Source organism: Fulmarus glacialis, unplaced genomic scaffold, assembly GCF_000690835.1.
Source record: "Fulmarus glacialis isolate BGI_N327 unplaced genomic scaffold, ASM69083v1 scaffold25650, whole genome shotgun sequence".
Taxonomy (NCBI): domain Eukaryota; kingdom Metazoa; phylum Chordata; class Aves; order Procellariiformes; family Procellariidae; genus Fulmarus; species Fulmarus glacialis.
The window spans coordinates 8959-22033 of NW_009187566.1; the positions used below are offsets into that span (position 1 = coordinate 8959).

At 43.4% G+C, this 13075-nt stretch overlaps 1 protein-coding gene across 1 annotated transcript in view; it reads right to left on the reverse strand.

The window, feature by feature from the left end:
• Positions 1 to 1075: 1075 nt before the first annotated feature.
• The window catches only part of LOC104075234 (polypeptide N-acetylgalactosaminyltransferase 10-like), a 45402-nt gene continuing 33402 nt past the window's right edge, over positions 1076 to 13075 (reverse strand). The window contains exons 8-12 of the mRNA XM_009575667.1: positions 7237 to 7344; positions 5150 to 5371; positions 4292 to 4408; positions 2022 to 2171; positions 1076 to 1243 (exon numbers count right to left, since the gene is read on the reverse strand). Of these exons, the coding sequence (XP_009573962.1) occupies positions 1076 to 1243; positions 2022 to 2171; positions 4292 to 4408; positions 5150 to 5371; positions 7237 to 7344 (765 nt within the window). The remainder of the gene's footprint in view (positions 1244 to 2021; positions 2172 to 4291; positions 4409 to 5149; positions 5372 to 7236; positions 7345 to 13075) is intronic.

The following is a 13075-nucleotide window of genomic DNA, read 5'->3' on the forward strand; positions in this document are numbered from 1 at the left end:
GTGAACCCGGGAGTGCTGGGGAATGAGGGAGAGTGGCTTGGCAAGCTCCTCCGCCAGCTCCCTCAGTACCCTTGGGTGGATCCCATCCAGCCCCAGAGACTTCTGTGTGTCTAAGTGGTGTAGCAGGTTGCTAACCATTTCCCCTTGGATTATGGGGGCTTCGTTCTGCTCCCTGTCCCTGCCTTCCAGCTCAGGGGGCTGAGTACCCGGAGAAAAACTGGTCTCACTATGTGTCCGTGCTAAAAACATTCTGAATAAGAGGCAAATTTGGAACCTGATATCCAAAGGCTCTTAGCAAAAATATTCATCTTTAAGAAGTGTGCTTACTTAAAAACCCTCTGCTAATCTTTGACCTTGAAGATTCAACAGTGAGTGACAAACTGACTGCAAAGTGAATGGACCAGAAACCCAGATTTCTCATCGCCAATAACTACAGCGATACTCCCAACACTTGGCTGCACTTCCACTAGAGCTCATTCCTTTATCAGAGCTATGATTTGGAAAGTAATAATACTCAACCTGTTTGAAACATATTTTCATTTAGGGCAAAAAAAATATTCATTTCATTTTACATTTTGATGGCCTTTTTTTTCTTTTTGATGTCTATGACATCTGAGGATTAAGCCTTGTGCTCAAGATTTTACTTAGATGGCCTTTGGAAGATAAAGCACCTTTGTGGGAACGCTTCAGCGGGTAGTATAGCAGCTACAAAAGTCCTGGAGGGTCCCAGATAACAAAATCATTTAACACCAGACCCAGGTGGGAAATAAAAGAAAACAAAAAAAGCAAAAAAAAAAAAGGCAGTTTGAATCACATTCAGACTCCTCTAAAAACAGAGTTTCTGTTCAGTCTCAGCACAGAAGTGGCTCTGGCAAAGCCTTTAAAATTCCACCATCCCCAGAAGAGAAGGATGCAGCATCTTCACAATAAAGACTGGCCTGCTAGTTAACCTTCTCCTGAGATTCTCCCTTTTACCTTCATTAACTGTTTAAAAAAAAGTATTCTTAAAAAAATTTTTGTAACCCTCCCCAGTAAAAACTATAATTGTAAAATATATATATTTTTTCTCAGTCTTTTAAAGATCAAGATTTCTGTTAAATTTTTCCAAGACAGTTGAGTTTGTATGTTCAAATATCCACTGCTGTGTTGGAGATGAAGGATTGCAGCTATTCATAAAGATCTTTCGGTCACTCTCACTGCAGTCCATACAGCTGCTGCTTACTGGATGGTAGAGGGTCTTGTCCTGGAGAAGAGAAATTTCATGTGAGGTTGCTAAGCAGAGAAGCAAAGCTATTTCAAAACCAACAGAAAGAAGTCTTAAAAAACAAGGCAAGCTATTTTGGCACTTGGATGTACCTGAAAAAGTTGTTCCACACTTAACCAGTTGGCAAGTGTCAGGGTCTATTCCCACCCCTTGCAACAGTATTCAGCACAATCCTCACATCTGCTCTAGGAAGCTCAAAAGCTATGTCTGAAGCCAGGTTCTCCAGCCTACAGGCTCACATCCTGCTGCAGTCACGCCGAGGTGCTGTGCATGCAGATTGCAAGGACTAGGACAGGGCATTTAGTCAAGAATTTACTTACCCGTTGGCCACAAAAGCATGCTTAGTAGAAGGATGAATAAATCCTTATCTACCTTTGGCATGATCATCTACTATTCAGAACAAACCAATAAACACAGCACACCTCTCTGCAAACAGGTTTTGCAAGGGTGTTGCATCACCTCACTGCCAGCTGTGGACAGGACTGCAAGGAGAGAGTGTACTTCTGCTTAGCAAGCCCTGGAGAAGCAGCCCTCGCCCTCACCATTTCTAACCAGTGGGAAGAGAGGAGTCACCTCTTTCTAATCAAGGGTAATTAATGGCACAATGACAACAGATTGCCTGAAGATTCTCTTACCACAAATACATGAACAGAGGAATAAAACATGAGTGGTGACACTTTAAGCAAACTTAAGTGCCTACAAGCAATTTGACACCTTAAACGAGCATATGTGTACACGTGCACGCACACACACTCACTTTTTGGTATCTCCAGAGCTGGTTCCCCTTCATTCCATGACAGTCATAGAGGGTCACAGGGCTGCTGTGGGAAATGGCATCCAAACAAAACTTCTTGGTGTGCTGAGGATCCCCAGGACGGATGTCTTCTCTCCAGCTGAACGTGAATACCTGCCAGGACAAACAGGACTCTCGGGATGGCTGGTGTTGCGCACAGTGCTTTCACCAGCAGAACGATGTTCCCTTCTTTGCCCACAGGGTGGGGATGGCTTCAGGGAAAGGACAGTATCTTCTAGAGAAAAACTACTTCCACCTCTGGGGACAGGGACTGCTGACTAGGGGAGTCTGTAACAGCTACCCCGCGGACTGCCACACAGCATGCTAAATGAGACTGTGCTGCTGCAAACAGCCGTGCTAGTTAGCTTGGGTACTAATAGCAGCCTTGAATGTCTCTGCAATGCAGACATACATCATGGATTAAGTGAGCAGCTGACCAATTAGAGCATTTCACAGCCAGCAAAAAAGAGCTACAGGAGCTCCGAGTTAAAGCTGGCAGTAAATACCCGAGTCTGCACAGGCAGCCTGCAGTCACCTTGAGAAGAGTCTGTCCCACGCCTTCTGTGACAAGAGACCAGGAGGCCCGCAGCTCCCCACCCCACTCCACAGGAGTGTCAGAAGGGCAATCACTAGAGCAATGCTTTCTGGTGCTCTCTGCTACTGACCCTGCAATGATCTCTCAGCACTTTCGGGTGAAATGAAAGGAGGGATACTGCAGAAAAGAAGAGAAAGGGTTTTAGCTCTAGTAACTAGGTGCAACCTGTCAATGCCTGGCAATGCTGTGGCCTTGATGAAAGTTGCTGGATGCCAGCACATGTGGCCTGGAAATCCCCAAGCCACAGGGATTGGACCATAGGAGGACAGTCAGTGGAAGTACCACCACACGCGTGCTCTGTTCCTTGCACTGCCCCTGTGGCATTTGCTTTTGGCCACAGCTTGAGACAGTAGCGTGGTCAAGCTGCATCTTCAGTCTGATGATCATGGCTTGCTTATGACATGTTTTAAGCATCGTAGGACTGAATCCCACAAAAGATAAACTTGTTTAAAGGCAGGCACTGCTGTCAAGCTTTTGCTTTCTGCTTTGACAAGGACAGCATCTCTAGCAAGGGTGCAAGTGTCCTCTGTGACCAGCACTAGCCAACGTGGTTCTGCAGAGCTACTAGCCAGCACGCCTCTCTCTCAGTCCCCGAGGGGAAGGGCTGTTCTGGGGGCTCCTTTTGGAGCCCGGTGGAGGAATGGTCTTCTCTTCAGAGAGACCTCATGGGGCAGTAAGACAGACCAGTAATGAGCAGAGTGCTACTATTTGAAGCAGCGTGGCCAAAAACTTTTGCACAAAGAAGCTACTTTGTTTCTGTCTCTCTTGGGAGAGGAATTACCACAATCATTTAGGCTCAATGCTACACAGAAGTTCAAAACACATTCTCCTAAACATAAGCCAACACTAATTGTTCAAGATCCTCCTGACACAACAGAAGCTTAGTTTTGGACTGTGCCTGAGTAAATTGGTTTTGTTTCTAGTTTTCATGCATCAAAATTGATATGCAACAACCCTCTGTCTCCTACTACTAAAGCCATTCCCCTGAAGAGTTATGCATGACTCTGTAATAGAGGCATTGTTTTCTTGATCTTTTCTCAGCTCAGCTGCTACAGTTTAGACAAACTAATATTTCCTTCCCTTCTGTTACAATAAAGCTGTCGTTTCTGGCACCTTATAATGTTGAGAGGGTGAATCTATAGCCTGGCCGGTTTCATCTCTCTCCAGCAATGGCTGGGTGTTTATAATGCATTTGCCTCCTGTCAGAAGGATGATAGTAAGTGGTTATTGAATGCTCCTGCAGGTTCATTAATATGCATGATGCTCCTCTATCACTTCTTTCAGCACAACCTTTGAAGTTAATATTCACTTTGTTACATATTACAGCTGCCTTGTTACTGGTTTCTTTTATTATCTTGGCATATTGTTTTCTTGTGCTTTCTTTTGTTCACCCTGAGAACTTCAAAGCGGAGGTAAAAGCTCTGCAAAGTCTGCCAGCCTCCAGACCCTGCCACAAGCACAAGCCACATCCTGCTACAAACCCATCAAGTATAATTAGCACATGAGCCTCGGGGTGCACAGCACCCTCTGTTCACCTGACATAGTTCTGCAATGGCCTTCCTTCTCAAACATTTGTTCTTATAACTTGTCCCTCCCCAAATTTATTTAGGGGCCGATGATTTATCAGAGGGGCTGTTACCTGCACGTTGTTCCATGCTGCCTCTCCTCTGTCCTTCACACAGTTTTCCAGCCTCAGTGGGGATCCCAGGGCTCCATGCTTAGTATCCACACACAGTCCAGTTCCTACATTGCGTATCTGAAATAGTAAATTAGTCACTGAATCTCCTACTCTGTCCAAGTGACAGGAAAGAAGGCTTAAATTGCCTCAGATAGTAGCAGTATTTGTATGAAGACAGTTTTAAGATTCCTCACTTAACTATGTATCTGAGCTGGCAGAAAACAGCTAGAAGAAAGCACAGGAACTCAAAATGGGACACAGCACCAGCTGTACAATAACCTCCAGGACACAGCAAAACCCATTAGCTACAGGACTGCAGAGCCCACTATGTTGTTGCGTGTAACAATCCACAACTTCACTCCTGGGGTGATTCTTTTCCCAGAACACAACTGACTTTCAAAAACAGGGATGGTTTTCCTGGCTTTCAGATGGGAAAGCTAAGGAGCAGAGTAGCTCAGCACAGTTGTGTAGTCCTTTGGAAATGCAAGATTCCTACTATTGCTCAGCTGCCACCTCTCCCTAGTCCTCCCTGTTGGCATGTTCTGCCTTCTACTAAATACACAACATGCAGAACAAGCCAAGTCTCTATTCTCTTTGTAGCTGCGCACTAATAGAAATGGCTGCCTACCTACCTTCTTTGATCAGGCTAATATAATGTAGAGGAGTTCTGATCTTTGAAACATATCAAGCAGGATCTTTAAACACCTGTTTGCCACCTTACTCACAGCAAACCGGTACTGGAACACGTGGGTAAGGCAACTTTAAAAAAACCAAACCGCAGCCTGTTTGCCCACTGCAGATTTCAGAGCACAAACTTGCCTCTCCCCAAGCAGCTGCTGGAGGCTCCACTGGTGGGTAAAACTTTGGCAAGTCCCATGCGACCTCGTTCATGAACCACTTGAAGCTTTTGCAGTTGAGGTTGTTGCGAAGTTCCTTCTGAGTTGCGACGTCCCCTGCAGAAAGATGCCGGTACTCTGGTCTACGCTGGTATATGTACTCTGCATATTCGTCCATCCACACCTCAGCTACCCGCTTCAAGTTCTGTGTGGGTAACAGCCACGTGTGAAAATGAGAGGGAAAACGACCTGAGAACACTCTGCACAAACTACTGACATTAGCATTCAGAACAGCTCTCGTGTTTTTGCTCAGAAAGGATTTTCATTCACATCCACTCTTTCTCTCCAGCTTCAGGACGAAGATTATTTTTATTATTCTCTAGTTCCAAGGGACTTTTAGAAAGATATTTTCAGCTGAGGTCAAAACAGAATCCTGGCACTTGGCCATTATATCTAGTTCCTTGTGGCTAAGAAAAACAACATTAATCAAAAGTTGTTTTTTTTTTTCCTTTTTTTCCTGTAAAGAAGATAGTCAGAAAATGATGCTGGTAAATACCACTGGACATTCAAAGGTCCCTGACAAAAAGCTGCTTTCTTAAATCCTTCTTATTGCATCTTTTATATCCATCTAAGAATGGGATTTGCAGTAGTCCTTTCTGGAAAGCTTCAGTTCACAATATTCTTTCTTACCACTATTTTTCCATTTTCTTGGGTAAAAAGCTGTTTAAGAGAAACTCTGAGATACTGCAGGAATATGGAACTTTCAGGTGATGACCCTTCAGAATAGAAGCAAAGGGTTTACTTGTTGGCAGCAGTATATTTCACGTATCGCTGTAAAGCTTAATCCACTGTGTAATTCCAAGACAGCAATGAACACCACCCTCTCGAGATACCCGCCCTACTGCTTGTCACAACACACTCAAGAGACCGTTGGACCTTGGACTGTTCTCTGGCAACATCAGGTACATTCTTGGTGCCACACAGTAACGTGCCATGTGCAGTCATGACTTCAGTGACCCAGCAGCACTGCCCACCTTGCATGAAGGTGGTCAGTCCAGCAGTGGTCATTTACTATCAAAAAAATTAGGACATTAAGAACGAGCAACGTGCTGATCCTGCCCCAAATGCAGCCTATACACAACAAGAGCAGGTGTTCATCTCAGGATGACCATACGATCTTAGATGCCAAGATACAGCCTTTCCTACATCTGTTCGCCATCTCCTTCCAGCACTGCGGGTGTATGCAAGAACCAAATACTGAATCAAAAGAAATATAGCTCCTTCCTGAAGAGATGGCACAGACAGGAGAGCACTCTATCGCTCTGACAGGTCATTGCTGGGCTGAGTAATAAATCCAAATCTATAACTAGGGCGATGCTATTAAACTGGGAAACATTTTAACACTGTGCAAGCCATAAGACTGCAGAACAGCAGTGTACCTTTTTGTGTTTTTTAGTTTTGCAGCCTTCCTGCTCCTGACTTTTTTCTCCCACCAGAGGGCAATACAATCCCTTCTCAGTTTGGAAATTAACTGCAGAAAGCTAGTGCACGATAGGCAAAAGCTCTTGCCTCTCTGGGCTACACTAGATTAAGAAATAACATGGCACAGAACATTCCATCGTGGAAAATTACAGCTTGCCCATTCAGTGGTCTGTGATGCTTGAAGTTGAGAGGTCTTTCAATCACCAAAACACATCACCACGCTGAAGCCTGCTGCTCTTGGAAAGCACAGCTATAAAACGACTGAAGTATTATACAAATAAAGCCATATCTTGTTTTTATTGGTGATTCCATAGCCAGCACCTGATTGCAAAGTCCCTTCCCAACACCTAGCAATGGCTGACGTCTGGAGCATGGCAGCTGTCTGCACATGAGTCTGCAGCTCCGCTAGGCTCTCTCCCCTTTGTGCTACACATCCACCACTGCAAAACTGCTCAATTTGACCACTGTACAAGTACAATTTATGGACTACAAAGCCTACATTTGTCTCCCATTGTGGGGTGAGAAGAGACAACAGCATGGTCACATTGCAGTCAGACATCTGTCGTGGGGAATGCCATTGCCACTTACTCTCGCTAGGCTGACTCCTGTTGGAACCTTGTATGGAACATATTTTCTGTAGATATGACCAACTCTAGAGCAAGGGATGTCCTCCATGCGACCTCCACACATCCATACCTGCGGAACAGCAGAGATACAGATTCACTCTTGGTTATATGGAGAAAAATGAGAAGAAAAAGAAAGACTTTCAAGTCATGAAAAACCTTAACCCAGATTTTTTACTTTAAAGTACACTCTCTCCCAAATACCCTCCCCTCCTTGCCTTAGTCTCAAATCCTATAACTACCTGCTTAGAGCCATGCAGCAAGCCTTGATTTAGCACCAATGCTATCAAACCCAATGGCTAAACACTTCAATTTTGCATTCTGTAGAGGAAAGAACAGAAAAAAAATCCAAGCACCCAGGGAACAGCACACAGCACACTTTAAATTGCAATATGTTATTACAGCAATCATAACCACAACAGTTAAACTGGACTGCCATATAAGACCTGGGTATAGGTTGTGTAATGTTGCTGTAAAAGGGAGGCCATCTCTGTAGTACAGGTCATGTGTCATGCAAAACATTCCAGGGAATTCATGAGCCTGTTCAAGTGCCAGAAACGAGAAGAAACTGCTACTTTTTCCCGTGGTTATCCCTGCTCTCATATGGTTTCATTGCTAACACACACTCATTGCTTTTGCAGCCTTACAATTAAGTAGAAATCCCTGCCTGGTGAAAACATAATTAGGTTTAAAAAAGAAAAAGCCCTCAGAAAGTCACTGGAACACACTGCTAGTTGAAGAAGACTACCTTGATGCTTGGTTAATGTCTACCTTAGGCCCAGAAGTTTCTTTCCCCATCTGGGAAGATTGTACTCTGTGCAATACTCTGTAACAACTTTCTTTTACTCCTTATTTATGGCATGGATGTAATCATTTTGTCCAAGTGAAACCAAAGGAGATGTTTTCTGAACCAGACAATCTACTTCATTAGGTTTAAGAAATATATTCATATGTGCTACCCATAGATATCTAATCAACACTTAAAGTATCCTTCAGTACACAAAACAAATGACTTTCTGAACTCTTGAAGCACGACACTGTCTTGCCCTTCATTTTGTCCCCAGATCTTATGTTAATGCCCCGAAGGCAGCAGTATTTAAGAAGGTCCGTTGGTGCTGCAGGCTGATGCAGTGTTCTTGATCTCTCCATTCACTGTGGCTAATTTGAGCCACCGCAGTTCACCGTACAATGAGCTTAGTCAACAGCTTCACACATAGCAGGCAATTCCATTAATATTCTACAGTGACAATATTAAATACTTAGCTTGGAAGCGAAATATTTGGCCAAGGCTGCTGCATAATTATTAGTTCTGACACTAAAGTCCTCTGGAGTTTCAGCTCTGTCTACTGGCCCTAATAATTACAGTCATTTGCTGACTGCGTATAACTTAATGGAGGTTGGTTGCTCTCAGTTAGAGGAAAATTTTTCACAGGCAACTTCTAAAGTTCAAGGTACTTAATTACATGTCGTTATGATGAGAGAGACAAGAAGAAAGTTGACAAACACTCCTTCTACAGAATTTCATTCCTTTTGTCCCTGCTGTGTCTTGAGAGGCTGCTACAGAAGAGATGAAGATGAAAAAAGAAACCAGCACTCAGATTCTGTGAAGTTTCTAGTGGAATTAGAAATGCTTCTTATTCTGTAGTTGCTGTGCTTTTTGCTGCAGAGAGCCACAGTGTGATTTCTCTGCTAGGAAATAAACAGGTAGACTGAGAAAACAAGAATTCGGGGATGTTTTGTGTTTCTATGACAGAAATGGTTTGTGCAAGGCTGTAAGAGCTGCAACAGATCTGGGAACTATAAAAACCTGCAGGAACAGCTGAAGAAGCCTAGAGCTCAGTTGCATAGACACACACACTCCTCAACAACCCATATTCTTACCCCGTGCACTGCACCCATGGGAGCCCTATTGGTTCACAAGCAGCTGCGTTTTAGTGTAACACAAGCCTGAATGAAAACAGTAGCTTGTTATCCTTGCTGCCTGCCCACAGGATGCCTTACCTGCCCTTGATCTCTACGGAAGGGCTTTCAGTCAGGCCACTGAATACACATCTCCTCTGAAAACACGACTTCCCTAAGTAACGTGAGAAACAGACCCCTGCAGTCAGTATGCAGCTAGAGAGGAGAGCACTGTCCTTGCACTGCAGATCTTGTGAAGCAATGGACAGCACTTATCTACTGAGTGGTACATTGGAGAGGCAGGGGGTACGGGAAGCTAGACAGAACAGATGATATGTTGGGCCAAGAGCTCCAACCTGGTACAAGACTCCAGGCATGGAAGACGATATTACATAAACACATGTAATGATATGATAAGAAAAGCTACTTAACTGAGTTACTGAACAAGTGAAATCTAAGATCAGTTTTACGTGCTCTTTTCCTAATCATGCTTTAAAATATTTACTCCCAAATGGTGCCGCAATTACCAGTGCTGCGTGGAGGCAACAGAAAGCTTCCTAATTCCTGCTAGCAGAGCTCAGTGACCCTTTCAAGGTACTTTGCCAACTCAGTGCCTTTTTAACATTGTCTCATGCTGCAAGTGACAGTGTGGCACTTGCAGTACAAATCTAATTTTAAAAGCATGCTTTCCATTCATTCATTGCTGCTTTGATTTATTTTATTAGTGAGCTTCTTTGTGTGGTGACAGAACTCATTACAGCCTCCATAAAGACAATTACCAGTCCTTATCTATAAAACTGGAAGAAGGGGGAGAGGGAAACACAGCTAACAAAAGCATTAGAAAGCTAGAGTTAAAGGTCAGGGGAATCACATCCAAGGGTCTGTCAAGGAATAACTGCAAGTTAAGCAAACCCACAATATCTGCATGCTAGCTGAGAGAACACTTCCGCTCAGTTAGCAATATTTGGTTGTTTTTAAACAAGGGTACAGTTCACAGGCATGACACACCAGAACTTACACTGCTAAAAACCCAGCGCTATCAAACAGCTGAAACAGTGCTGTTCTGTGGGGCAGCACCTTGTGCCTTCACGGTGACACTGACTGTCACTTACTGTGTTCTCCTTAGGCCAGGGGAGCCAGTTTCTTCTTCTTGTTGTTGTTTTACAGAAGGGTGAGATGGTGCCTCATCTCCCTGGCTGACACAACAGTAAACACCAGAGCCTGAACTTGAGGCACTTAATTTCAATCAGCCATTTACTAGAATGCCTTAAGAACAAGAATTAAAGCTGGTCAGGCAGGCAGTGCTTTATACAATGATCTAATCAGATCTCATTAGGAGAGAACAGGAAATTTCTCTTCCTCCTCAGGCAGAATTTTACCAATCTACAATTTGAGCTAGGAATCTAGCAGCTGACAGATCTGCTGGAATTAAGAGAAAACCTGGCTATGCTGAGGTCAGTGAGCATACTGCAACAGATTTTTCTAAGGCCACAATCTCACCCTAATAATAAAACCATATACAAGAGAAGTCAAATAATAACACCGGTGATATTACTTCCATCTTCTCAGTGGTCTAGAGAGCTGTAACTCCATATTCATAAAGCGACTCAAGAGCCTTTGACTCAGCTAGTGTGCTATGAAAGCACAAGATAATATGCCACATATTCTCTACATGGGAATGAGCCAATTCCCTTTCTGCTATTTCAGAAAAAATATCACGTAAGACAGCTGAACTTCTCCTCTCAAACACACAACACGATACCACAGTTGGTGTGTGAACACAAATTATCTGGGTATACAAGGTTTATGGTTTCCAAAGACTGCACCATGATGAGCCAATGCTTCCCAAGAGAGGAAAAAACCACAAAGGAAAAAGTCAAGCCTTGAAAAGAAAGCTGCTTCTGCAAGCCACAAGAGAAATAAAGACCATAGGATGGACCAATGGAGAGAAGCTGGCTGATTGTCTGAGCAAACACTGAAAGGTGGGAAGAAAAGGACACAGTGGGTAAGTCAAGGGCGTTCTCTGCATAACAAGGTGGGTGAGAGGATGAAAGCGAGGGTAACCAGTAATTCAGGAAAATCGTAATCTCTGTATTGTAAGCATCAGCTGCTATTGCAGCTGGGACTTACTGCTCTATAAAAGATTAAGGTAGCTCAAAAGGGACTGGGATCTATGTGTTTGCACAACACCTTCTCTCACACAACATATACCAGCATGGCCCCTCCTTACCGTCTGGAGCATTTTAGAGTAATGATAGCACTTTCCAATAATCACGTTTCAGAGCGGTGGGGTGGGGTCTTTTTTCCTGCTGCTGCTTGGTGGGAGGCTACTCTGGAACCTAAACCAAGCACATAGGGTGAACAGAGGCCAAAAATTCAGGTCAATGGTCTGAAACTGATCTCTGCATCACCAGATAGGAAGGGAGAAAGAAGCCACCCTGTACCGCAGCTGAGAGCCTTAGAATTAAGCAGCATGTGCTGGCTTAAAAAAAAAACCACACAAAAAAAAGCAGCAGAATGCCCGGCCTGTTTCAGTGTGGGCAAACGTGAGCTGCTGGAAAGTGGTGTGAATATGTGCCTGGAATAAGCAGTGAAGGCTCACAATCAGCACTAACTTCAGCAATACAACTAGAAATGCTGTCAGAAGCGACCTCTTGGCAGCTGCACCCTAACTACACACCTGCCAGGAGGCCAGTGGCAAAATGTGAATTGGAAATATGCTGTTGACATGGGGCAAAGGAGATGCATGCATTAGATATGTGAACAGAAGCTGTGGAGACTTTGGATTTGTTGGAAAACATGTAATATGTTTTATGCTATGGGAAACAGGAGAAGCAATCCCTGTTGATGCTTTGGGAAAACGATCTAGAAAAATGTAATGATCTAGGATCACCAGAATAAGTGCAGTGGATATTTCCTATTGGTGAAGCAAGGAGTGAAGACCACAAGTACTGCCCATCTCTTGTCTCCCCTTAATTGTTCTTTTCAGGGCAACTGTCGATATGGCTTGTTTGCACCAAGACCTTCAAATTTTATGAAGGCTTTACAATCTCTAAATTACAAGAAAAACGTTTCTAAAACTGAAATGATCTATCACCTAGTGAGGGACATTCCAGATTCTCATTCTTTGCTCTTGAAGTACAATGTATAATTAAAGGATTGAGAACCACACCACTCAAGATCCGAGGTACCAAGCACATCTATATTTATGCCTATACAAGTCAGAGACATCACTTTTTCCTCCTCTGTTTCCCCATACCCAAAAAATCAGAGACTATGTATTTATGGAAGAGAGGCGTGAAGCAGTTTAGTGAGGATTATATAAGCCAAACAGAATAGAAGCTTCAAAAATACTGGAAAAGAGGCAACACCATCGCAAATAAAACTGAGCGTAGATAAATGCTGTACAAAGTAGCATTTGCAGAAAAGAACAGTTTAAATGCTTCATATATACTGCTCTGAATTAAATACATTAATCTCAAAGAAAATGAAGTGGTTATGTAGGCAGCAGAATGTAGGTATTTTTTGAGAATTCAGGAGCATTCAGAAAATCATAGCTATTAAGTTGTGTTTAGAAGAGGAAAGACACATTGTCACTTTGGGTAAAGTATTCAATTTTGAATACTTGAATTGAACTTTCAAGCATTGCAGAAAGATACAAAAGACTAAGAAAAACTATAAAGGAGAGAGGTATGGAAGTGACTCCCAAAAAGGAAAAAAAAGCCCTCAGAAAGTCCACTGAACAGAGAAACTAGGGCTATAGCATCAGGGGCAGCAGAAAGGAAAGGTAACAAGTGCCACACAGAAATAGCTGAGCGCGCTTGTTTCCCTTTCTCCAAAATACAAGAATGTACTCAAAGTTCAGCATCTGGTAATCCACCGAGATGGAGGAGAACGGTTCTTAC